A 25872-nucleotide genomic window follows, 5' to 3' on the forward strand; every position below is an offset into this window, starting at 1 on the left:
GCGTGACCAGGTGCACTGTCAATGAGTAGTAATATTTTGAAAGAAATCTTTGTTTCTGAGCTGTAGGTCTCAAGGATGGGCTTAAATTATTCATTAAATCATGTTGTAAACAGATGTTCTGTCATCCAGGCTTTGTGGTTCCATTTATAGGGCACAGATAGTGTAGATTTAGCAGAATCTTAAGGTCCCTAGGATTGGTGAGCATTGGCTTCTACTTCAAGTCGGCAGCTGTATTAGCCCCTAACAAGAAAGTCATCCTGTCTGTTGAAGCTTTGAAAACAGTCATTGACTTTTCCTCTCTAGCTATGTAATTCCTAGCTGGCTGGCATCTTCTTTCAATAGAAGGTTGTCTACATTGAAAATTTATTGTTTAGTGTAGCCAGCTTCATTAATTTTATCTTAGCTAGTTCTTCCAGATAACTTGCTGTAGGTTCTACATCTGCACTTGCTGCTTCACCTTGTACCTTTATGTTCTGGACACGGTTTCTTGCCTTAAACCTCATGAACCAACCTCTGCTAGCTTTAAACATTTCTTCTGCAGCTTCCTCACCTCTTTCAGTCTACAAAAAATTGAAAAGTGTTAGGGCCTTGTTTTGCATTAGGGTTTGGCTTAGGGAATGTTGTGGCTGACCTATCCAGGCCACCAAAACTTTCTCTATATTAGCAATAAAGTTGTTTCACTTTCTTATTATTTGTGTGTTCAGTGGAGTAGCACTTTTAATTTCCTTTAAGAACTTTTCCTTTGCAGTCACAACTTAGCTAACTGTTTGGCTCAGGAGGCCTAGCTCTCAGCCTATCTTGACTTTCAACATGCCTTCCTCAATAAGCTTAATCATTTCTTTTTTAAAAGTTAAATTAATTTTTTTGTTTATTTATTTTTGGCTGCATTGGGTCTTTGTTACTGAGCATGGGCTTTCTCTAGTTGCGGCGAGTGGGGGCTTCTCATTGCGGTGGCTTTTCTTGTTGTGGAGCATGGGCTCTAGGTGCGCGGGCTTCAGTAGTTGTGGCTCGCGGGCTCTAGAGCACAGGCTCAGTAGTTGCAGTGCATGGGCTTAGTAGCTCCGCAGCATGTGGGATCTTCCCAGACCAGGACTCGAACCCGTGTTGCCTGCATTGGCAGGCAGATTCTTAACCACTGTGCCACCGGGGAAGCCAGTTATTTCTAACTTTTGATTTAAAGTGAGGGACATGCAACTCTTCCTTGAACACTTAGAGGCCACTGTAGGGTTATCAGCTGGCCTAATTTCAATATTGTTGTGTCTCAGGGAATAAGAGGCATGAAGAGAGGGAGAGAGATGGGAGAACAGCCTGTCAGTGGAGCAGTCAAAACACACACATGACATTTATCACTTAAGTTAGCCTTCTTATATAGGTGTGGTTCATGGTGCCCCAAAACAATTACAGTAGTAACATCAAAGATCACTTATCACAGATCACCGTAAAAAAATAATAGTAATGAAAATGTTTGAAATATTGCAAGAATTACCAAAATGTGACAGAGACATGAATTAAGCAAATGCTATTGGAAAATGGTGCCTGTGGACTTGCTCAGTGCAGGGCTGCCACAAACCTTCAATTTGTAAAAAAGCAATGTCTGCAAAGCACAATAAAGTGAAGTGCAGTAAAAGAGTTATGCCCATGTAGATTCAATGTAATCCTTACCAAAATTCCAATGGCACATTTTGCAAAACTAGAATAAATAATTCTGAATTTTGTATGGAACCACAAAAGATCCCAAGTAGTCAAAACAATTTTAAGAAACAGTAACAAAGCTGGAGGTATTACACTTCCTGATTTCAAACTATACTACAAAGCTGTGGTAATCAAAACGGTATGGTACTGGCACAAAAACAGGCACACATATCAATGGAACAAAATTGAGAGACCAGAAATAAACCCACACATAAATGGACATTTAACTTATGACAAAGGAGCAAAGAACATAGAGTGGAGAAAGGATGGTCTCTTCAATAAATTGTGTTGGGAAAACTGGATAGCCACATGGAAAAGAATGAAACTAGACCACTATCTTATACCATACAGAAAAATTAACTGAAGCTGGATTAAAGACCTGAATGTAAGACCCGATATCTTAAAGTTCCTAGAAAAAAACATAGGTGGTAGGCTCCTTGACATCGATCTTGGAGATGATTTTTGACATCAAAAGCAAAGGCAACGAAAGTAAAAATAAACAAGTGGGACTACATCAAACTAGAAAGCTTCTGCACAGCAAGGGAATCCACCAACAAAATGGAGAAGACATTTGCCAATCATATATCTGATAAGTCCAACATATAAACTCAATAACAACAACAACAACAACAAAAACTGATTAAAAATGGGCAGAGGATCAGAATAGACATTTTTCTAAAGAAGACATAGAGATGGCCAACAGGCACATGAAAAGATGTTCAACATCACTAATAATAGGGAAATGCAAATCAAAACCACAATGAGATACCACCTCACACCTGTTAAAATGTCTATTATCAAAAAAACAAGAAATAACATTTATTGGAGAAGCTGTAGAGAAAAGGAAACCTTACACACTGTTGTTGGAACTATAAATTTGTATAGCCACTATGGAAAACAATATGGAGATTCCTCAAAAAATTAAGAGTAGAGCTACCATATGACCCAACTATTCCACTTCTGGGTGTTTATCCAAAGAACATGAAAACAGTAATTTGCAAAGATATATGCTCCCCCATGTTCATTGCAGCATTATTTACCATAGCCAAGACATGGAAACAACCTGAGTGTCCATTGATGGATGAATGCATATAGATGATGTGTTATATTTATACAATGGAATAATACCCTAAAAAAGAATGAAATCTTGCCCTGTGCAGCAACATGGATGGACCTTGAAGGTATTTTGTTCAATGAAATAAATCAGATGGAAAAAGACAAATACCCTGTAATTTTTACTCCTATGTGGAATCTAAAAAACATAACAAAGGAATAAACAAAATAAAACAATAGCAAACTCACAGATACAGAGATCAGATTAGTGGTTACCAGAGAGGAAGGGGATTAGGGGTTGGGTGAAATGGCTGAAAGGGGCAACTGTATGGTGATGTATGGTAACTAGATTTGTGGTGGTGATCACTTTGTAGGGTGTAAGATGTCGAATTTTAATGCCGTACACCTGAAACTTACATAATAAAAGTTCTTTTTTTTAGATTTATGTTTTAATTTTACATATATTCTTGTGTTTTGTTTTTAAACATTACTTATAATCTTTTATATTTATCCAATAATTAAAACAATTTAAAACCAAAAATGTTAAACATCATTTTCAGCATAAGACTTTTATTTAGTAATAAATATACATTCAGAGAAAAACTCTGAGAGACAACAAAATGTTACTAATAGCTGTCTCCGAAGAGTGGAAATACAAGAAATTAAACTTTTTTGTTCTTTCCTTATTTTCTCAGTTTTATACAGTGAACATATTACTTTTATAATCAAGAAACCAAATTATATTGAAATATGTATAAATATGATAGAAAAACGGAAATGAATGCTGTGACCAAAGACAGTAGTGCACAAAGGCCCCAGGGGGCAGTAAGATCTGCCCCAACTGGATCTTCAGCAGGGCTATCTATTCTCCCTGCTGGGGGCATTCTTCTCTTTAAACCCATGTGCAGTCATACTTCTTCTTTAGGGCACAGCTTTAGTAAGTCACCTAGAGAAGCCTTCCCTGCCATTTAGACTAAGTTAGTAACCCTCTTACATGCTCTCATTATACTTGACATTTAAAGTACTTTTTTTTTTTTTTTGCGGTATTCGGGCCTCTCACTGCTGTGGCCTCTCCCGTTGCGGAGCACAGGCTCTGGACGCGCAGGCTCAGCGGCCATGGCTCACGGGCCCAGCCACTCTGTGGCATGTGGGATCCTCCTGGACCTGCGTCCCCTGCATCGGCAGGCGGACTCTCAACCACTGCACCACCAGGGAAGCCGCTAAAGTATTTTTTGAATTGAGGTATAATTGACTTATTATAGTAGTTTCTGGTGTACAGCATAATGATTTGATAAGTCTAGTTAACATCCACCACCATACATGGTTACAAAAGTTTTTTCTTACGATAAGAACTTTTAATATTTACTGTCTTAGCAACTTTCAAATATGCAATACATTATTATTAACTATAGTCTCCATGCTGTACATGATATCCCCATGACTTGTTTATTTTATAACTGGAAGTTTGTACCTTTTGACCCCCTTCACCCATTTCACCCACCTTCCCCTTCACCCTCCTGACTCTGACAACCAGTCTGTTCCCTGTATTTGTGAGCTTGTGTTTTGTCTGTTTGTTTTTAAGATTCTGCATATAAGTGAAGTCATATGGCATTTGTCTTTCTCTGACTTATTTTACTTAGCATAATGCCTTCAAGGTCCATTCAAGATGTCACAAATGGTAGGATTTCATTCTTCTGATGGCTTAGTAGTATTACATTGTGTATATATACCACGTCTTCTTTATCCATTCATCCATCGATAGACACTTAGATCTTGGCTATTGTAGATAATTCTGCAATGAACATGATATAATGGTACCTATATCTTTTTGAATTAGTGTTTTCATGTTCTTTGGATAAATACCCAGAGGTGAAGTTGCTGCATCACATGATAGTTCTATTTTTAATTTTTTGAGAAACCTCCATACTGTTTTCCATAGTGAGTGCACCGATTTGCATTCCCACCAGCAGTGCTGAAGAGTTCCCTATTCCCCACATCCTCACCAACACTTGTTATTTCTTGTCTTTTTGATAAATGCTATTCTAATTTGAAGTAATCACAAACTTTTACAGAAAACTTGTTAGTACAGAGAATTTTTTTTCTTGAACCATTTTAGAGTAAGTTTCAGATCTGATGCCTCACCACTCCCAAATACTTTAGTGTGTATTTCCTATAGAAAATGTGTTGTCCCACATCATCTATATAAGCATCAAAATCAAGACATTAACAATGATAATAGTACTACCATCTAATACTCAGAGTTTCACCAATTGTCCCTCCAATGTCATTTTTTATAGCAAATGGTTCTCGTTCAGAATTACTTGGTTTTTTTTTTAGTAAAAGAAGGTGTGAAGAATGAAAAATACTGAAAAGAGTTATGCATGATCAGGATTTTCTAAGACTGGATTGAATTTAGATGGGTAAATGGATTTTGTTAGGGATGGGCTAGAACAAGACTGGGTTTGGTTTCTCCCTCCAAAGTATTCTTGATATTCTGCTTTTGATAACAGATTGTGTGAGTTTCTTTGCCTTTAAGTGACTTGTATTTGCTTTTGAGATCTTTTGTAACTTTGGTTAAGGAATAAGTATTGTCTCACAGTGACCTATGATCTTATTTGACCAAGTGTTTTAAAACTTTCTGAAAAACTTCCCAAATATCAAATTTTAATTGTTTCTTTTGATTTCCAGCTAACTTTGGGGTACTTTAGAGGTCCCCTGAGGTATCTTAAAGAGAAATATTTAACTAGGATTATTTGGTATGTTAAGTTAAATGTAATCATTTGGAATTCTGGTTATTGCAACCAAGTTTCTTTATTGATTACACTATAATCAGATGTTTAACCACGGCTTTTAAGTCTTTTGTCATTTATAGATATTTTTGTACTCTGATGCTGTTACAAAAAGTGCTTCATCATCAAGGAGATTCATAGAAAGGCTATGGAAGCAGTTACAACAGTTCCACACCAAGATGATGGCTATTTGAGGATTACAGCCCATACTGACTTAAAACAAGGAGCTGTCCTGCCTCTGGGGCCCCTAGATCAGGCATCCAGAGATTTTTACTCCCTGACAGGCAGGGTTGACACCCCCCACTCAGCTCTGAAGCAGTTACGGAAGACAGACCATTGCCCTTCTGCTTCTCATAAGAATATGGGAGTAAAATATCTGAGGGGGGAATGAAACAGGAGGGAAGGAGGCAGGGCACAACCTTTGAAAGAATGACATAGCCCGAGGACATGACATAAACTGATTAGAACCAAATGGGTCCAAGATGGTGGACAAGTCAACTTCCACTAGACCTTAAGCCTCAGTATACGCTCACTGTAACACATCAGCATGCTAAGTGACACGCCCACAGGCGTCATGACAGTTCCAAGACCAACCATAAGGATCAAAAAAGTGGGTGGTGGCCCAATTCCTGGAAATCCCTACCCCTTCCTGAAATAGCTGCAATAAGCCTCCCACTCATTAGCCTGTGAGATTACCCACCCCTATAAAAACTGACAACCCCATACCCTGGTGCCTTTCTCACCTTCTGAGATGGCCCACACTCTGTGGAGTATGTTTCTCTCTAAATAAATCCGCTTCTTACCTAAAAAAAAGAAAAGAAAAAAAGACATGTTATATTTAGTTATCATGTCTCTTTATTCTCTTTAATTCTGGAACAAATCTTTCATCCTTTTAATTTTTTTAAATTTATTTTGTAACTTTTGTGACTTTAACACTTTTGAAGATTTTTTTTACCACTTATTTTGTAGTATGTCCCTAAATTTAGATCATTGAAGTTTCCTCATAAGTAGGTTCAAATTATGCATATCTGGTGGGAATATTCCAGAAGTGATGCTGTATTCTCAATGCATCCTAACAGGCAGTGCACAATTTCAATTCGTGTCTTTATTGATGATGTTCATGATCACTTGGTTAAGGTGATGTCTGCTAGGCTTCTCCACTACAAAGTTACTTTCTTCTTTGGAATTAATTAGTATTTTGTAAGGGAGGTACCTTGAAAATATGTGAATATCTTATTCCTCATTAAACTTTAAATATGTTTTTAATTTATTTTATCCCTATGGGCTCAGGTACTGTTTTAGTCAATGGTTTTAATCCATTAGTACCGTTATTTATTTTGATGTTTAAGTTGTCCCTGATGTGGCCAGTGGGACCCCTTGCAAGCTGGCTTCTCTGTCTTTGTGCCATGTCCCTGTCAATATTTGAGCATTTCCATTCTTTCTGGCACAACAGATCTTTCAGGCTCTTATTATACTTTCCCTTCCTCAGTGCTGGAATCAGCCAATTATCTAAGGAGCTTGGTTCCTTTTAGAGGGGAATAGTATCTAGAAGCCAAGGTGTGCTTTAGGTGTACTCATTGCTCTTGGAGTATCACTGCTCCCAGGTACTCTCAGTGGCCAGAGCTTAGGGAATGTATGTATGTATGCATACACACATACTTGCATCCACATTCACTTCTGTATCTCAATATATCGAAAACCATGAGTTCATACCAGTACCTCAAATTCTAATCTATCACCACAGGGTTCATTCTAATGTTCTCTCTTTTTATATTTGTACTTCTCTCTCACTGGGAAAGCTGACGCTTCCATATCTTTATTTTATTTACTAAAAATCACCCTGTATGCAGACAGTCTTCTGTCTCTGTGGCAGTTCCCTTCCCTGCATGGATGTCCTTCTCACCCCGTGTATGTTCTGACACACTATGTTGGGCTGCCCCTGTATGTGGATGTCCTCCTCACTTTATTCAGCCTCTAACACCCAAGACGAGGCCATTGCTCCTATGAATGTGCTTCTCACCCTGATAGGGTTCTGACATACTATGTCAGGCTGACTCTCCCTATGGACACCTTCCTCATCCAGCTTAGGCTCTGGCACTCCACGTGAGGTGGGTCTTATGTGGATGCCTTTCTATTCCTGCTTCGGTTTTAAGAGCCCCACTCTGGGCCAGATGCAGTAGGTCAGACTTATGCATAGAATTCAGGACCCCTTATTATCCTCATAGTTCTATTCTAGAGTTGTAATACTTGGATGCATGGAATGATGGAATATTCATTATGTACATATATTCATTACACAGGATATGGCCTGTGTACATAATGCATATGGTTCTTGGATTTTTTTAAGAATCTTTTTATTAAAAGTATTACATATGTATTGAAAAGTGTAAAGATTATAAAGATATGTTTTGAACTATCAAAAAGTGAACACACCCATAAAATCTTCACCCAGGTCAAGAAATAAAATATTATCAGTACCCTAGGAGCCCTACTCATGACCTTTCCCTGGCACTCCTTATTAGGTATCTTCAATATAACCAACAGAAATAAACTGCATTCTTTAAATTATATGTCCCAATTAGTGGCATGATGAATAAAATAGAGCTTCAGTAAGTACGCATGATTGACTATTTTGAAAAACTGTATTTGAAAAGTTAATTATAGCTTTTTTGAGGAAGTTTTATCGTTCAGTTTGAGAAAGTTTGGAGCAGTCAGTCGCTAGGGGGCAGCCTGCACTGCTTCCATTTCTTTAGAAATAGTTGTATCCTTTTGTTAGTAACTAGAATTATTTTGCATGTAAGGAAACAAATCTTATTTCAAAGAAAGAAATATTTCACCATTCACAGATAGGAAGAAAGTGGACACAATTATTTTGTTCTCCTGTAATTCAACTGCAGGAACGGATTCCATGGTTAAATCACTCTCAGCATCTTGGAAGCCTAGCTTTGCTTTTGTAACCCCAGCAGAGCATCCGAATTGGAATGGTTTGGAAGGTGTTTTAAATCTAAACAAGCTTCAGATAATTTATCCACACCTTCCTCTAAACCTTTTCTGCAGATTTCCCCCAAATACCCTACTAGACTCGAGTTAAATTAGAGAAGAGAAAGCCACAGCTCAGAATTCTATCCACTGATTTCATTTCGCCTTGCTTAGTGGTAGTTTCTTTTGGTAGCACCCTGTGAAAAATATCAAAGGAAGCGTGAGAGAAAAAAGTTGGTCTTCCTTGACGTCAGTTCTTTACCACTTCTTTCCTCATGCCGTTCTAGTTTTGTGTATTTCTTTTCTAACTGGACTGATAAACTATCCAGTTCCTGAATATCCCTAGAAGAGATAAACCCATGTCCAGATACTTTTGAAGTATTTTATTTCCAGTAACATAAAGAGATTGTTTCTGCCCTCCTCCCTGCCCTACTGACCCTGCCGTACAGTATGGGTTGGCTTCTTATTCTCCATAACTTTTTACCATAATCTAATGTCATTTCTTGCTTTCTACAGATAGAGAGATCGGGATCTACCAGTATTATGACAAGAAAGAGCCACCAGGTAAAGTATCTGTACTACTAAAGTGATTTTTATAAACTTTGTATTCTAAACTATAAAATACTGGCTCTGTTTTTATGAGTCTTAGATGAATTCTAGAATTTCAAGAAAGGGTACTCCAGTTCTTCAGAAAAATGCTGAGGTTGATATCTATTCTATATAAAATAAAGCAATATTGAGAAAATGCTATAGCAGAACCTGAAAATTTTCATTTTACTGCTGATTAGACTGATTACTGGACAGTCTATTCTCATTTATTTATCAGTGTCCCAGTAGAGGGCATTGTTAATGCATGGGTCCCACTGATGCTGGCCTCCCGGATCCTTACCTGATAGCTGAAATAGCCATTTCTGAGTGAGTGATCAATTTTCTTTATCTGATTAATCCTGTTAATCCCAGAAGTTTCATGATGGGCCAAAAGGTCTTTCTAGCTAGAGTTACTTCCTGTTTTGGTCTCTGTTGAAGTGGGGCTTGTGTGGGCATCCTGTGTGCTTAGCTTGGTGGCTAATAGGCTGACTTCATGGTTCTGATGACAGACTGAAGCAGCTTCTGTTCTGGGCTCAGTTGCAGTTCTGTTCCCTATCTGATGAGATTGCAAACTCAGGATATTGGCCCACCTGTTGTGCTTTGTAAGCCTTTTCACTACAAATTTAGGAAATCTTCTATGAAATGAAGACATCCAAATTATGGCATTTTTCAACTGCCTTTTTTAAAGTTTAGCATATTTTATTAATCTCAATAGCGTGTATAAATACATTATTTATGCACATATAAAAATACAAAGTATTATAATAAAAATAATTTGCACTTTTTTTTTTTTTTCCATCTCTCCTCTGCCACAATATCAGCAACAGAGCATGGTAACTTAGAAGAAAAGCAGAAGCTGGCAGAATGTAAGTTTTACTTTATATTCTTTTGGAATTATTATAAAACTGGAATTTTAATATCCCTGAAAATTCAGTGTTAAAGCATATTTTAAACTTTCTGCACAAATAGAAAATGTTATTCCTTACAAATTTCTTATAAATTCCCATTTTTTAGGTACATAAACATGAATAAGAATTATATTAGGAATTTTTCGTTTAGACCATTGAAATCTCTGTCCACTGTTTGGTGAGATATATGCTTCTGTAAACAAACTTTCTTAATGAACCATATTTATATTATTTAATATATTTAAAAAGTGTACCATGCTTAAATTCTGGTAACATTTTATTATCCATATTATGCCTAAATTATTAATATGTTTTACCCATTGTAAGAGAATAAGGTTTGTAATTATCAGTATTAGCATTTTATTCTCTTTAGTCTTTCCTGTTTTCAAATATATGAATGTGTTATATATGTAATATGGGTACAGTATAATGTGGTTAAAATATGACTGTTTTATTTGGAATATAGGTGGAGCTGAATATCCTACTTATTCTCATTTTAAATGATCAAGCTAACATTTAATTTTTAAAAATACTGTATTAGTACCTGCAACAGAGATTTAAAACTTTTTACATATGCTCTGCACATCATAAATTATGTTTATAGAATGTCATTAATTTGCTTTAATAAGATAATAGCAATTCTATAAAAATGTAAATGCCTATATATACTGTATATTATATGTACATACATACAAAACACATGTACACACGCATTTAGAATTATTATTTAGGAGAATTCAGAGATGAATTCATTTTTGTGATGAAATCGATATCATTATAATGAATTTAATATTCTGTTAATTCTTTTAAACAGAACTATTTTTAGTTTGTCTTAGGCTAACATTGAGACTCTACTAAATAATTTTATCTTTTAATTTAAAACAAAACAAAGGCTTATCATTATTGAATTGTGGTGTAGACTTTAAAGAGAATTATTTTAAATAGAAAAGAGCACTGTTAGTGTCTCATCTGTTAAAACTTGGATTTCCCTCAAATTTGTCCTTAGTTTAAATGTGTGATGCTTAATTTTAAATTCATTTTCTCTGTGTTATTTTTTAAATTTTATTTCTTTCTTCACTATATTCATTTACTCATAGGAATTTTCAGATCTGATAAGGCTACTTGCACAGTTTGGAATTTCTTTTGGATTGACTCTTTATTTATATGAAAATGTTACTTCTGTGGTAAAGAGTGGGTCATTTACTGTTAAGTGCTAGATTCACAGGCCTAGGAAACTTTCCCAGGGATTCTCCAAGCCTTGTTAGTTGTCATAAAATTTTGATCAGGGAAATTGTTTTGTGGTAAAAATCCTGTTTTTATGACAGAGCCTTTCAAAAACTGTCATTTGATGATGGAAGTGAAGCCTACTTTCAATTAAGGAGGTGTTTTATTTTAATCTCCTAAGGCACATTGCTAAGCAGAGTTTCCTTTTTAAACCATGTTTAACTAACTGTAGTACACATTTTGTTTGCCAGCACGAGATTTTCCATGGACGCTCAAAAACAGACGCCCAGAAAAACTTCGAGACTCACTCAAGGAGTTAGAGGTATCTTTCCAGAAGTTTCAAAAATGGCAACAAACAAATCTGTTTTAAAACATCTTTCAACAGCTTTAATTTTCATAAAGGATCAACTCTCCTGGTGATGATAGCTTTGCTTTTGTCCAGTGAGGAGTTCCAAAACAGTTGCATCTTTGTGAGGCATGCTGATCTTTTTTTTTGCTTGCAAATCAGAAGCACTTTAACTGGTAACGACAATATGTATAGGCAACTGCACTCTCTTTTTCTGTTTCCTTCAGGAGCTGATGCAAAATAGTCAGTGTGTGCTGAGCAAATGGAAGAACAAATATGTCTGTCAGGTAAAAAGGTTTGACATGCTTTCGCAGTGTTTAACCAGTGGAGCTGAAAACTATGCAGTAATTGGTATTCTTGTGTTATGATAGGTAATGGACAAAAACTTTTTAGGAACAGGTATTTCATAGTTTGAATTCTAGTCATTCTAGAACTAACATTAGACAGATTGACTCAGGCTACCTCATTAATCAGTATAGTTGTACTGACACTATAAGCACTAGTAACAGTCTTTTCAGATGGTATTTTTTGTTTGTCATAGATTTAATCATATTTATGAATGAAGGCAAAACCATAGGACAAAACGTATTTTGACCACTCTTGCAAGCACTTGTGAACACCATGCTTATGGAAATCAACAAGCAGACTAGAGTTAGACCTAACAAAACAAGACATTTGCTCTTACTTTTTGAATCTTCTAAACTGTACTGTTTAATATGGTAGCTGGTAGTCACCTGTGGCTATTTAAATATAAATTTAAACTAATTAAAATTAAAAATTCAGTTCCTCAGTTGCACTACCCACATTTTAAGTGCTCAGTAGCCACATGTTACCATATGGACAGTATATATACAGAGCATTTCCATCACAGAAAGTTCTTCTGTACAGCACTATTAGAGCCTGGGCAAGGTGAGCTACCTGTTGAATGGGTCTAGATTCAGGACATAATAATCACTTGTCCATTGATCATAAAATAATGGACAAATATCTCAGCTGTGTCAATAGGCTTAAAAAATGCTACTCGCCTAGAAAAATTTTACTTATGATAAAAAGAATCATTAGTAATATTCTACTCCTACATGTAGTTGAAGTTACATCAGTACTACTAATAATTATAACTGTTTTATGGAATTAAATATCCTGTATCAATTTAAATTCTTACTTGTTTACAATGTGATTCACAAATTTTAGGTCTAACTACTCTTGTTTGAAGTTTAGACCCATGGCTCTATCCATAAATCTATAACATTGAATTTGTAGTAATTATAAACTTGTGTTAATCTGCTGTTTGAATATAGATCTCATTTTAGTGGACTCTGGTTTGTGCTCATTTTTTGTTTAAACTAGTCTACCTTTATTCATGAAAGTGACTTTAGTTACCTTCTCAACTGTCATAATTATTATTTTCCAGAGACTGTTTACAAGGTTGAATTAATATTTTTAGAACCATAATACTTCTTTTTTTTTAAACATTTTTATTGGAGTATAATTACTTTACACTGGTGTGTTAGTTTCTGCTTTATAACAAAGTGCATCAGTTATACATATACGTATATCCCCATATCTCCTTCCCCTTTCATCTCCCTCCCACCCTTCCTATCCCACCCTTCTAGCTGGTCACAAAGCACCGAGCTGATCTCCCTGTGCTATGCTACTGCTTCCCACTAGCTATCTATTTTACATTTGGTAGTGTATATATGTCCATATATACACTACCACTCTCTCACTTTGTCCCAGCTTACCCTTCCCCTTCCCCATGTCCTCAAGTCCTTTCTCTAGTAGGTCTGTGTCTTTATTCCGTCTTGCCCCTAGGTTCTTCATGACCTTTTTTTTTTTTTTTTGATTCCATATATGTGTGTTAGCATAGGGTATTTATTTTTCTCTTTCTGACTTACTTCAGTCTGTATGACAGACTCTAGGTCGATCCACCTCACTACAAATAACTCAATTTCGTTTCTTTTTTAGAACCATAATACTTCTTAAATTAGACTTAGGATACTATTGAAAAGGATGGAATTATTTAAAAATTCATAATTTGTTTTCATAAAAATTTTAATCAGACTTTAAAACTTGAATACAAAATATACTCCAGAAAGTTTTAAACTTAGTACAACTCAAATTGTACTTCTCAATGCCATTACTCACTTTAAAAGCTGGTTCAAAATTATTTGACTGCAGGGGAAGCCTACCACCTATAGTAAGAGGTGTGTCTCATAGCCTCACCCTCACTGTTGCACAGATAAGTTGGAACATGTCAGGCATCTGAAAATATGCAGTGGAGCATCTCAATATACAATCCATTTTAAATAGACTTTATTGCATTTTAATTTAATAAGCAGGTTTGTGTGCATGTGTGTATGGGAGAGTATGAAGATGGATATTCCTCACTACTGAATTAATTCAACTCAGAAAAGGAATTTGTGTGATAGAATATATACAAAATTACTTCCGTAATTTATAGGAAACTGAAAATACTGATTTCATAGGCTGTTGTACCAATGAGTCTGCGTTTAACATTTCCAGTGGAACTTATCATTATGTTCTGTCATATTTTGTGCTTTATTTCTATGATTGATAAGATATGCCTTAAATAGACCTTTTACTACCAGCACATTCTTGATGTGATATATTTCAGCAAGATAACTTGACCTCCACCGTGTCCACAGGTCCAGGTTATTCCCCATATCTTTAGGGCCTTTGAAAGACCTCCTAACATTATCCATCCACTACCACAGTTTCTAGACAGGACTATTAGCTAGGTCTTCTAAAAATATGAATATGTGTGTTATTCTTAAAGATCTCTAATATGACAGAAAATTAAAAATTTGGTGCTCAAGCTAAATTTTCATAAGGATCCCCTTAACCTTTTGTTAGCTGCAAAATCAGTAAATCATCTCTACAGGCTCCCATAGGGTCCCCCTTTTGTACATCATCCAGTGTGGTAACTCTAAAGATAACATATGCTTACATTTCTATTAGTAATTTTCCCCATATATTTAACCCTAAAATGGCAGCCATTGATCACAACATAATGTTCTCTAATTCTTAGAAAAGAAGTGAAAAAAGTTCCTCAGTATCTTGGTGCTAACATAGTTAGACTCTTCAGTTTTTGACTGTGCCACTCCTTAACTAATGTAAATCTTTTATCCCCCCCTCAAAAAGGGGCAACTTTAGAGTATATGGAATTTATCTTGGTTGTCTTCTTTTTAAGGGATCCTTATTTCTTCAAAAGGTTCAGTTGTTCAGGAATTAGTGATGCAACTACAACAACATAAAGAATTTCAGAGGTTGCAATCTGAGCCTGGATTTTTCCTCTGTTGTGTAACAAGGGTTTTTTCTGATAGGTTATCATCAGTATCAAAGCTTAATTCATGTTGTTGATTCAGTGATTCAATGACCTGTAAATTGTACCATTTAAAAAATAATTCCATTTGTAAATTTAGAACAGTTTATAAATCAAGACTTACCTATACATATGTTCTATATGAAAACTTTCTTTTGAAGTTGGTTTTTCAGACTGTGCCTGTTACTAGTTTGAAATGAATTAAAAATGTATCACATATATTTCTCACCGTTTTTTTGATCTCCTAAAATTATTTTATTATGAGAAAGTATTTAATAATTTTCTGCTTTGAATTTCTTAAACCATTTTCCAAAGTGTTCTTAGGGAATAATAGTTTCAGCATTAAGATACTATTAAATTGTACACTGCTGTGGTGGAATATTTTAATTCCTTAAGTTGTGCTTCAAGTCACATTCATATTTTCAGATTACTGCATAATTAGTTAAAAGCAATATTATCATTAAGATAGATGTAACTTCATATATATTGATTTTAGATTAAATTATTTGAATCATATATGTACATTTGAGCATAAAAGCATGATATAGTCATCTTTACCCTGATTTCTTTCTATACTTATTCTACATTTCCAGATACAATTTTAAAATGCCAAGAAAAGATAGTTTTCTTTTTAAATTCTTGTAATGAATTACTTGACAGGCTATGTAAAAGTAGAGATTATTTTCCAAGCATATCACAGATAAACTGTGACCTTAAGGAACTTATTTTATTATAACTTCCTCAATTGTATAATGAATAGCATCGTTACCTGTTCTTTCATCAAACTGTGTGAAAATCAGTTTCGATTTCCTCATAAAATAATAATTGACAAAACGTGGTTTTAAGTTACAACTATTAGTAATAGCATATTATTTATACAAAACCCATCACACAGTATTTACTGACTGCCACCATTGCAGGAGGCACTAAAGATATGTAAAGTGTGGGCTGAGTTGCCCGCATAACCTAGTCAAGGAAAACAGACATGTAAAATCACTAGGACACTAGTGAGTGTTAAGTTGTATGACACCAAGTTAAAAAGGTAATAAGAATTTAGAGAAAGCACAGAGATTAGCCTGGCAGTGGGATGTAGGCTAAAACATGAAAACCAGAGGTGGTTTCTACAAAGAACAAATGAAATGGGATAATTATTTTCTGGAAACACCAAACTAGGGGGTTTCTGGACTTGAAGATTCTAAGCATAGAGTAGAAGTAAGGTGGCTAGACTGAAAATAAGGGGATTAAGTAAGAGTCTGTATCTGGAATGGTGAGATCTTCCCCAACTCCTTACCCGCTCCAGCACCGAGGCTTATATCTCAATGTAACTTATTTAGAAGACCCTTCTCTGACAAAATAGATTATTACTCCCAGAGCAAAGCCTATGGATACTGATATTTGGTAGTTCCTTTTGAAAATATAGATGTGCCATCAAATCTCCTTACAGTGAAGCCCAAGTTAACAAGCCTCCTGGTACACACCAAGCTTCCAATCAATTTTTTGGAGACTCACTTTTAAATATAACCAGGGATGGGAATGTAAATTGGTACAACCACTATGGACAGCAGTATGGAGGTTCCTTAGAAAATAAAAATAGAACTACCATGTGACCCAGCACTCCCACTACTGGGCATATACCCTGAGAAAACCATAATTCAAAAAGAAACATGTACCACAGTGTTCATTGCAGCACTGTTTACAATAGCCAGGACATGGAAGCAACCTAAATGTCCAACAGATGAATGGATAAAGATGTGGCACATATATACAATGGAATATTACTCAGCCATAAAAAGAAACGAAATTGAGTTATTTGTAGTGAGGTGGATGGACCTAGAGTCTGTCATCCAGAGTGAAGTAAGTCAGAAAGAGAAAAACAAATACCATATGCTAATGCATATATGTGGAATCTAAAAAAAAAATAGTACTGAACCTAGTGGCCAGGCAGGAATAAAGACATAGACATAGAGAATGGACTTGAGGACACTGAGGGGGGGGAGGGGGAAGCTGGGGTAAAGTGAGAGTAGCATCGACATATATACACTACCAAATGTAAAATAGATAGCTAGTGGGAAGCAGCTGCATAGCACAGGGAGATCAGCTCGATGCTTTGCGACAACCTAGAGGGGTGGGATAGGGAGGGTGGGAGGGGGCTCAAGACAGAGGGGATATGGGGATATATGTATGCATATGGCTGACTGACTTTGTTGCACAAAAGAAACTAACACAGTATTGTGAAGCAATTATACTCCAAAAAAGATCCATTAAAAAAATAAATAAATATAACCAGGGAGCCAGAGATCCACAGTACTTTCAAGGAAATCTCCATCTGTAAATTTAAGATCTATGAGTCTGAGGCTAAAACAAACAGAAAAGAAAAAGAATCAGAGACAGTACAATAAACAGAACTAAATTCAGGGAATTAAAATTAATCCCCACAGAGAAATAAGAGAAGTTCTTGCATCTTTGAAACAAGAATAGGATGCTATTTTTGAAAAAGGAATACTCAGGAAAAAGGAAAGGAGCTCTTGAGAATTAAAAATATGACAGCATAGGGGCTTCCCTGGTGGCACAGTGGTTAAGAATCCACCTGCCAATGCAGGGGACACAGGTTTGAGCCCTAGTCCAGGAAGATCTCACATGCTGCGGAGCAACTAAGCCCATGCACCACAACTACTGAGCCTGTGTGCCACAACTACTGAAGCCCGTGTGCCTAGAGCCCGTGCTCCGTAACAAGAGAAGCCACTGCAGTGGGAAGCCCGTGCACCGCAACGAAGAGTAGCCCCTGCTCGCCACAACTAGAGAAGGCCCACGCACAGCAACAAAGACGCAATGCAGCCAAAAATAAATAAAAATAAATTTAAAAAATATGACAGCATAGATAGAAGAATTAATAGAAGAATTGAATGATAAAGTTAAAATATCCCTATAATGCAGAACAGAGTGTACTAAAGGACATAGTGAACAATAGGCAATAGAAGATAAGAAGATTAGAGCATCCGGGCAGAAGGTCCAATATCTTACTAATGATAGAAAACAGGAGGGAAGAAACAAGCAAACAAAATATAATAGAAGAAAATTTCCCAGAATTGGAGGATGTTTGTTTCCAATTTGAAAGGACCCAGTGGTTGAAAAAAAAGACTAATACCAAGACATATTTTGTGAATTTTAGAAAACCAAAGATAAAGAGACAATCCAGAAAGCTTTTGCAGTAAAAAAAGAAAAATAAGATACATTGAAAGGAATGGGGATCAGACTTCTCAACAGCAATACAAGGAGTTAGAAGACTGTGGAATCATGCCTTCAGAATTCTGAAGGGAAGAGCTTTTAGCCTAGAATTCTGTGTCTAGAATTCTAAATTGTCTTTCAAGCAAGGACATTTTCAAGCTAGTTAGCTCTCAAAAAATCTTACCTACCTGCCATGAACTTTTTCTCAGGAAGTTATTGGAAGATGTGCTGCCCTAAAGCAGTAGAGTGAACCAAGAAGCAAGATTTCTTAGGATCCAGGAAACAGAGGATCTTACACAGGAAAGAAATGAAGAGAAATCTTAGGATGACTGTGCCTTAGGCCTAGGTAGCAGCTGGTCCAAATTGGGGCAGGGGACAGAAGGTTCTCCTAGGGATATTGGAGGGAGGGAAGAAAAGGAACTGATAGATCTGATATCTAGTCTGATCTAGGAGAATTAATAATAATAATATTTAATAAGATAATAAAAGATATAGGATAATTAAATTTTACTGAAAAAAAATCAGTAAGTAATGACTAAATCAAGAAATAACATATATGGAAGATATTGCTAGTTGCTTGTCCAGTATCCATTTTTCTTTATGAACAGACCCTCTTGTTCAGAGTGGCAAAATGAGGCAGTTCTGGCCAAAGTAAGCAGAGGTTCCTGGTAGGACTTAAAAGAAAGTTTACTTTTTTTAAGTCATATTTTTGTACAACATTTAAAAATCAGAATTAATGCCCCTCAGAAGACCTATAATGAGCAAAATATCAGAATTTTAAATAAATATTGCACTGTTTTACTGACTCTTCCTGTTGCCTCGGGCTTTCAGCGGCTCCACAAAGCACTTCCATTCACTGCCTGCTATGAGGGCAGAGTAGGTTGTTCAAACTAGTGGTATTATTCTCCATAGGCCACTGCCCCTATCCAAAAATATGTCTTCCCCAGGCTAAGGCATTTGAAATTCCTCTAAAACAAAATATTGTAGGAATATTGCATACTTTAAATGTATTTTTACATATAAAATACATGTACTTATTTTATATATATATATATATAATGTCACACCAGACTCAACTGGGATGTGGCTTTTCAGCTTCTGTGCTTCCAGTCTGGATCTGAAATATTCCTGAAGGGACAGGGCCCTGTTTTTGACCATTCTTTCACTCAAGGCATATATATATAGTGCCTAGTATATGCCAAATAGAATTCTCATTGCTAGGGATGCCAATGAATAAAACAGACAAAAATGACCGTTATCCCTTTTCCCCTGTAGCTTAAATTTTATTAGGTAGACAATCAAGAAGGGAATGATAAGTAAAATTTAGAGTATGCAAGAAAGTAATAAAAACTGTTAAGAGAAAAATAAAGCAAGAAAAATAGGAAGTATATGTGGGGGATGGTAGGGCAGGATGGGCCTGATATCTGGTGACCAGGAAAGACCTCGTGTGATTAAGACATAAAGGAGCAAGCCGTGGAAGGTATCTGGAGAAGAGGGTTCCAGGCAGAGGGAAAGGCAGGTACAGAGGCACTGAGATGGAAGTATACGTGGCATGTTTGAAAAACATCAGAGAGTTGATCTGATTGGAGTGGGATGAGCAAGGAGAAGAGTAGTAGGAATTAAGATCAGAGAGAAAATGAGGCACTAGTTATATAAGGGCCTTCCAGGCCTTTGAAAGGACTTGGCTTTTACTCTAAGTGAGATGGGGAAACCCTTCAGGGCTTTTGAGCAGAGGAGGAGCTTGATCTGATTTACTTTTTAATTGGATAACGCTAGGTATTGTGATAAGAACACATTGAAGGAAGCGAAGATCAAATCAGGGCAATCAGTTAGAAAGCTGCTACCATAGTCCAGGTGAACAGCCATAACGGTGGTTTTGACCACATGGAGTGGTTAAGTGGTGAGAAGTGGCCAGATTCTGCTGATGGATCAGATGTGGAATATAGGAGAAATTTCTGAGCAACTGGAAGAATGGCCATTTACTGAGATGGCAAAGACTGAGAAGAGACATTTTTGAGGGAAATATCAGGAGCTCAGTTTTTGACGTCAGTGTTTGAAATGCCTATTAGATATTCAAGTAGAGAAGTCAGTAGACAACTGGTCATAGGAATGTGTCATTTAGAGAAGGCCCTGGGCTGGAGAGAAATTTGGGAGGCAGCAACAGAGATGGTATTGAAGCCAAGAAATCAGTGAAGATCACCAAGGGAGTAAGTGTAGATAGAGAACTAGAGGAGGCAGAAGGGCGGAGCTCTGGGGTGCTCCAGCATTGGGGATTGGAGAGAGAGAAAGGGAGAGATGGAGAAAGGAGATGAATAAGGAGTAGCCAGAGAGGTAGAGCACACTGAAGGGAATGTGGTGCCCTGGAAACTAGGTTTCAGGAAGAAAGTTGAGTGTTGCTGGTATGTAGCATACCAGTAACAGTTGCCTGAGATTGACTATCAGATGGAGTAGCATGGAGGTCATTCGTGACCTAGATTAGAGCAGGGTCAATAGATGGTATGGGCAGAAGCCTGACTGGAATGTATTTAAGGGAAAATGGAAGGAGAGAAATTAGGGCTTTACAACATCAGAAGGGATTATTTTAAAAAGGAAAATGGAGAAATAGGTCAGGAGCTTGAGACAGAGGTGAGGTTAAAAGAGGTTTTTGGGGCTTCCCTGGTGGCACAGTGGTTGAGAGTCCACCTGCCGATGCAGGGGACACGGGTTTGTGCCCCGGTCCGGGAAGATCCCACATGCTGCGTAGCGGCTGGGCCTGTGAGCCATGGCCGCTGAGCCTGCGTGTCCGGAGCCTGTGCTCCGCAACAGGAGAGGCCCGCGTACCGCAAAAATAAATAAATAAATAAATAAATAAAAGAGGTTTTTGTTTCTTTTTTTAGATGCAAGAAATAACATCTATTCCTGTTGGTAAGCTAATGGGAGTAGTACAGTCGATGCAGAAAAGGGAAGAATTAATTGCGGGAGTAATGTTAACCAAAAGCCACTTAATAAAGGGAAAGGGGATGAAAAGTAGGTTCCTGGTACCTGTTGATGTCACGGAGCTGTCTTTTCAGCCATGGACTGCTTAAGGCCATATTTCTTGTTCTGTGAGGAAGAACAAACTTCCATTCGGTTAAGTAATGACTTTTTTTTTTTAAGGTTTCTATTACATGCACCTGAATGCAGTTCTAAGTGACACAGCATATTTAGAAATATGATGGTAGAACCAGGAGAAATTACTAAGAGTTGAAATGATTACATTTGAGAGTGGGATGAGAGGCTGTGGTGGGATAAGACAGTAAACAGCTGCTTTAATTCCAAGTATTCTTTGACATTTTAACAATTTATATGTGTATTTCTTTAATTGAAATACTTTTTGTGTGTGTGTGTGTGGTATGTGGGCCTCTCACTGTTGTGGCCTCTCCCGTTGCGGAGCACAGGCTCCGGATGCGCAGGCTCAGCGGCCATGGCTCATGGGCCCAGCCGCTCTGCAGCATGTGGGATCTTCCCGGACCGGGGCACGAACCCACGTCCCCTGTGTCGGCAGGCGGACTCTCAACCACTGCGCCACCAGGGAAGCCCTGAAATATTTTTTAAACATGCCCAGAGTGCTTCTGAGAAGCAGATGTCAAGATAGTGCTAGGACAGCAAGTGATTTATGGGGAGATGTGAAATATAAAGGGGAAGGAAGCAGGCAGGAGAGCCTTTTGACTGTGATGCTGGTCTGAGCCCTGAGCGATGAGGAGAAAAGACTGGGTATAAGGAGCCTCAGGCTGCAGCATGGTGCTCAGAAAATTTCAGCCACAGGAGAGTCCCTGAGTCAAAGCTGCTCATTAGAGGAGTCCCCTGTTGGACTAGTACCACACCATGCTCAGCCATTGGCTACTAGTCACCTAGGGAATATTTGGTCTTGGTCAGTCAACTGTGTTCCCAGCATTCCTTCCTCCTGAAGGAGCTCTGAGTGATGCATGCGCCATCACACCCACAAAGATTTATATTAAGAATAAGAATGCATATCTGTATGTTTGCATACACACAATACTATACCTGACTAATCTTAATGTTCAGCTAGCCAGTTTAATATCATGCCCTAATAATTACTCTTTTAGGGAAAAAAAAAATCATTCCTTTCCAGGAAAAATAGAAAATTTACATTGTATCTTGACTAATTCAATCCAAAGTTTGATGACCTATGATAATTCATCAATACATTAACTATTTATTTACTCTTAAATATACAGTAATATATGGACCCAATTTTAGAACACTGTTATGACACAAAGAAAATTTTTATCTTCTTCATAATAATGTATCTTTGTGTCATCAATCAGCATTTCCTTCCTGTTCTTTTCATAAATGGTCCTTTCTTCTCTTTTATTAATTATTTTCATTTAAAAACATTTCTTTGAAGAAACTCATAATTCCCTGCCTCTGCCCTTGGCATTTGGGTCTAATAATGTTTTGGAAGCTTCAAGGTATTTTGCCACAAAGGAAGCCAGTTCAGGACTATGAATTTCCTCCATATATCCAGTTATAGTTAATAGGAAATATGTTTAAAGCTAAATGAGTTCAAAATCTGAATAATCTAATGACTCTCATTGATTTTCATGTGTGTTTTACAAAATGGAAACAAACACATGCCAGACATGTATGTACTTTATAAAGGGAGAGTAAAGTTTTACATCGATAGCTAGCTAATAAGAAGACTTTTAGTGCATTATATTTTAGTCCTTGTACTTAATTTTTATATAACAACTTAAAATATGACTTCAAATTTAGAACTTTGTATTAGATGCACAGTTTGGAATGTGCCAATTAGAAATGTACATATAAACTTAGTATATATGGTTGGGTGTGAGAACCCAGCAACATTACATTCATGATATTTGAGAATATTGTGTTATAGATATGCCAAAATAGCTGGTATAGAAAACACATCAAGTGCTTTTGCCAAATTGTGATTTATACCCCTTATTTTAAAAAATAAAGTTAAAAAATAAAACTATTAGGTTAGCATTTATACTACTTAAGTGACTGAAATTAAAGGCAGCTGCAACTATGCTTCTTATAAAATAGTGTTGAATGTAAAATATTCACAGTGGCTTTCCACAGTGAAGTACCTATCATTTGGTAGTCCCCTTGGTCTAAGTAGAGTCCTAGGTTGAATTGTGAGTTCTCAGTTAACACTAAGTGCCAAACATATAAATCTCTATCTGTATCCATCCTTCTGCCATAATAGAGGAATAATCTTTACTCCTGTTTAAAGCCCAGCATCCTACCTAGACCCACAGTTCTCAAACTGTGCACTGATGCACCCTGGGAATTGCAGTGAATTCACAGGAGTCCTGCAGGATATTTTAAAATTTCAAGAAGAACACAAGACTTCTGCTGGATTCTACACAAACAAGTAGCTCCAGGTAGAGCAGATTTTCAACATTAGAACACACTAAATTCCTTTTGGGGAGGTCATATCTATATGAAGCTTGTTTTTTAGAGCTTGCTGTGATAAAAAGCAAGTACCACACAAGAATTAACATAGAACACAGTGAGGGTAAGGGTTTCCAGTCTGATTCCAAGGTTTGAGAAGTTGTGTAGTGCCCAACTTCTAATAGTGCACACATCCCATTAGTAAGTAATGTGGTTATTTAGGAATTAAATATATTTTTCTTTCAATCTCTGTGTATTATGTTTTCAAATGGCTACCAAGTTGTTGGGATATAAATACTTAAATTGTTTGAATTCTGTTATTTCTTTTGGACTAGGGGAACCATAAAAATTTCTGAGACCCAGAGGGTGCCATGAACTGAGAAAGTTTGGGAGCCTCTGGCATAGACTTGGATCCCATTCCCTCTGGCCTTCTCAGAACCCCACATGATTGTCCCTTCTCTTACTGGTGGAAAGTGCAAACTGCTCCATTCTTCTTGGTGTCAAATCTTGGCTTATTAGCCGTGTGACTTTGGGGAAGTTACTTCACCTGTTTGTGCCAGAGTTCACTTAACTATAAAATGAATAGAAAAATATCTAACTCATAGGTTTATTATAAGAATTAAGTAAGTTAATATATTTAAAATGTTTAGAAACAGTTTTTGCCACAGATACCTGCTTTTTAAAAATAATTCTGTCAACTGGACCTTTCCAATAAACTTAAAATTTTTTTTTTAATGTTTATTTATTTATTTGGCTGTGTTGGGTCTTAGTTGTGGCACGTGGGATCTAGTTCCCTGACCAGGGATCAAACCCCTGGTCCCCTACATTGGGAGCGCAGTCTTAACCTCCAGACCACCAGGGAAGTCCCAAACTTGAAATTTTCTAATTAAACAAATTTTTTATTGTAAAAAACACATAAAATTTACCATCTTAACACATCTTTAACTGTACAGTTTGGTAGTGTTAAGTATATTCACATTGTTGTGAAACATGTCCAGAACTTTTTCATTTTGCAAAACTGAAACTCTACCCTTTAAATGACAACTCCGTTTACCCCTACCCCCAGCCCCTGGCAACCATCATTCTACTCTCTGCTTCTACGAGATTGACTATTTTAGCTACCTCATGTAAGTGGAACCATGCAGTATTTGTCCTTCTGTGACTGGCTTATTTCACTTAGCATAATGTCCTCATGGTTCATCCATGTTGTAGCGTGTGACAGAATTGTCTTTCTTTTTAACGCTGAATAATATTCCACTGGATGTATGTACCACATTATGTTTATCCATTCATCTGTTGATGAGCATGTGGATTGTTTCCTTCTCTTGGCTATTGTGAATAATGCTGCTGTGAACATGGGTGTACAAATAGCTCTCGAAGACCCTGCTTTCATTTCTTTTGCTTATATACCCACAAATGGGATTGCTCAATCAGATGATAGTTTTATTTTTAATTTTTTGAGGAACCTCCTGTTTTTCATAGCTGAACCATTTTACAGCCCCTCCAACAGTACAGAAGGGTTCCAGTTTCTCCACATCTTCACCAACACTTGTTATTTTTTATTTTATTTTTTTGCAGTATGCGGGCCTCTCACTGTTGTGGCCTCTCCCGTTGTGGAGCGCAGGCTCCGGACGCGCCGGCTCAGCGGCCATGGCACGTGGGATCTTCCCAGACCGGGGCACGAAGCCGTGTCCCCTGCATCAGCAGGCGGACTCTCAACCACTGCGCCACCAGGGAAGCCCTGTGTTCTTTTTTTTTTGATAGTTGCTATTTTGTGGGTGTGAGGTGATATCTCATTGTGGTTTTGATATGCATTTTTCTAAAGATTAGTGATGTTGAGCATCTTTTCATATGCTTGTTGGCCATTTGTATATCATCTTTGGAGATGTCCATTCAAGTCATTTGCCCATTTGTTAATTGAATTTTTTGATTTTTTTGTTGTTGTTGAGTTACAGGAGTTTTAAAAAGTATATTTTGGATATTAATCTCTTGTCAGATACATGATTTGCAAATACTTTCTCCCACTCTGTAGGTTGCCTTTTCACTGTTAATTGTGTCCTCTGACGCACAAAAGTTTTATGTAGTCACATTTGTCTATTTTTGCTTTTAGTGTCATATCTAAGAAATCATTTTCAAATCCAGTGTTATGAAGCTTTTCCCCTATGGTTTCTTCAAGGAGTTTTATGGTTCTGGGTCTGAGTCCAGATCTTTAATCCATTTTGAGTTAATTTTTGTGTATGCTGTAAGGTAAGGGTCCATCTTCACTCTTTTGCATGTGGATATCCAGTTTTCCCAGCACCATTTGTTGAAGAGACTGTTCTT

At 36.9% G+C, this 25872-nt stretch overlaps 1 protein-coding gene across 1 annotated transcript in view; it reads left to right on the plus strand.

Annotated features, from left to right (window-relative positions):
* Positions 1–25872, plus strand: part of WDPCP (WD repeat containing planar cell polarity effector) — a 175400-nt gene that overhangs the window by 15662 nt on the left and 133866 nt on the right. The window contains exons 3-6 of the mRNA XM_007464152.1: positions 9030–9077; positions 9923–9967; positions 11485–11555; positions 11807–11866. Coding sequence (XP_007464214.1) covers positions 9030–9077; positions 9923–9967; positions 11485–11555; positions 11807–11866 — 224 coding nt within the window. The remainder of the gene's footprint in view (positions 1–9029; positions 9078–9922; positions 9968–11484; positions 11556–11806; positions 11867–25872) is intronic.

This window comes from Lipotes vexillifer, unplaced genomic scaffold (genome assembly GCF_000442215.2).
Source record: "Lipotes vexillifer unplaced genomic scaffold, Lipotes_vexillifer_v1.1 scaffold311, whole genome shotgun sequence".
Lineage (NCBI taxonomy): Eukaryota > Metazoa > Chordata > Mammalia > Artiodactyla > Lipotidae > Lipotes > Lipotes vexillifer.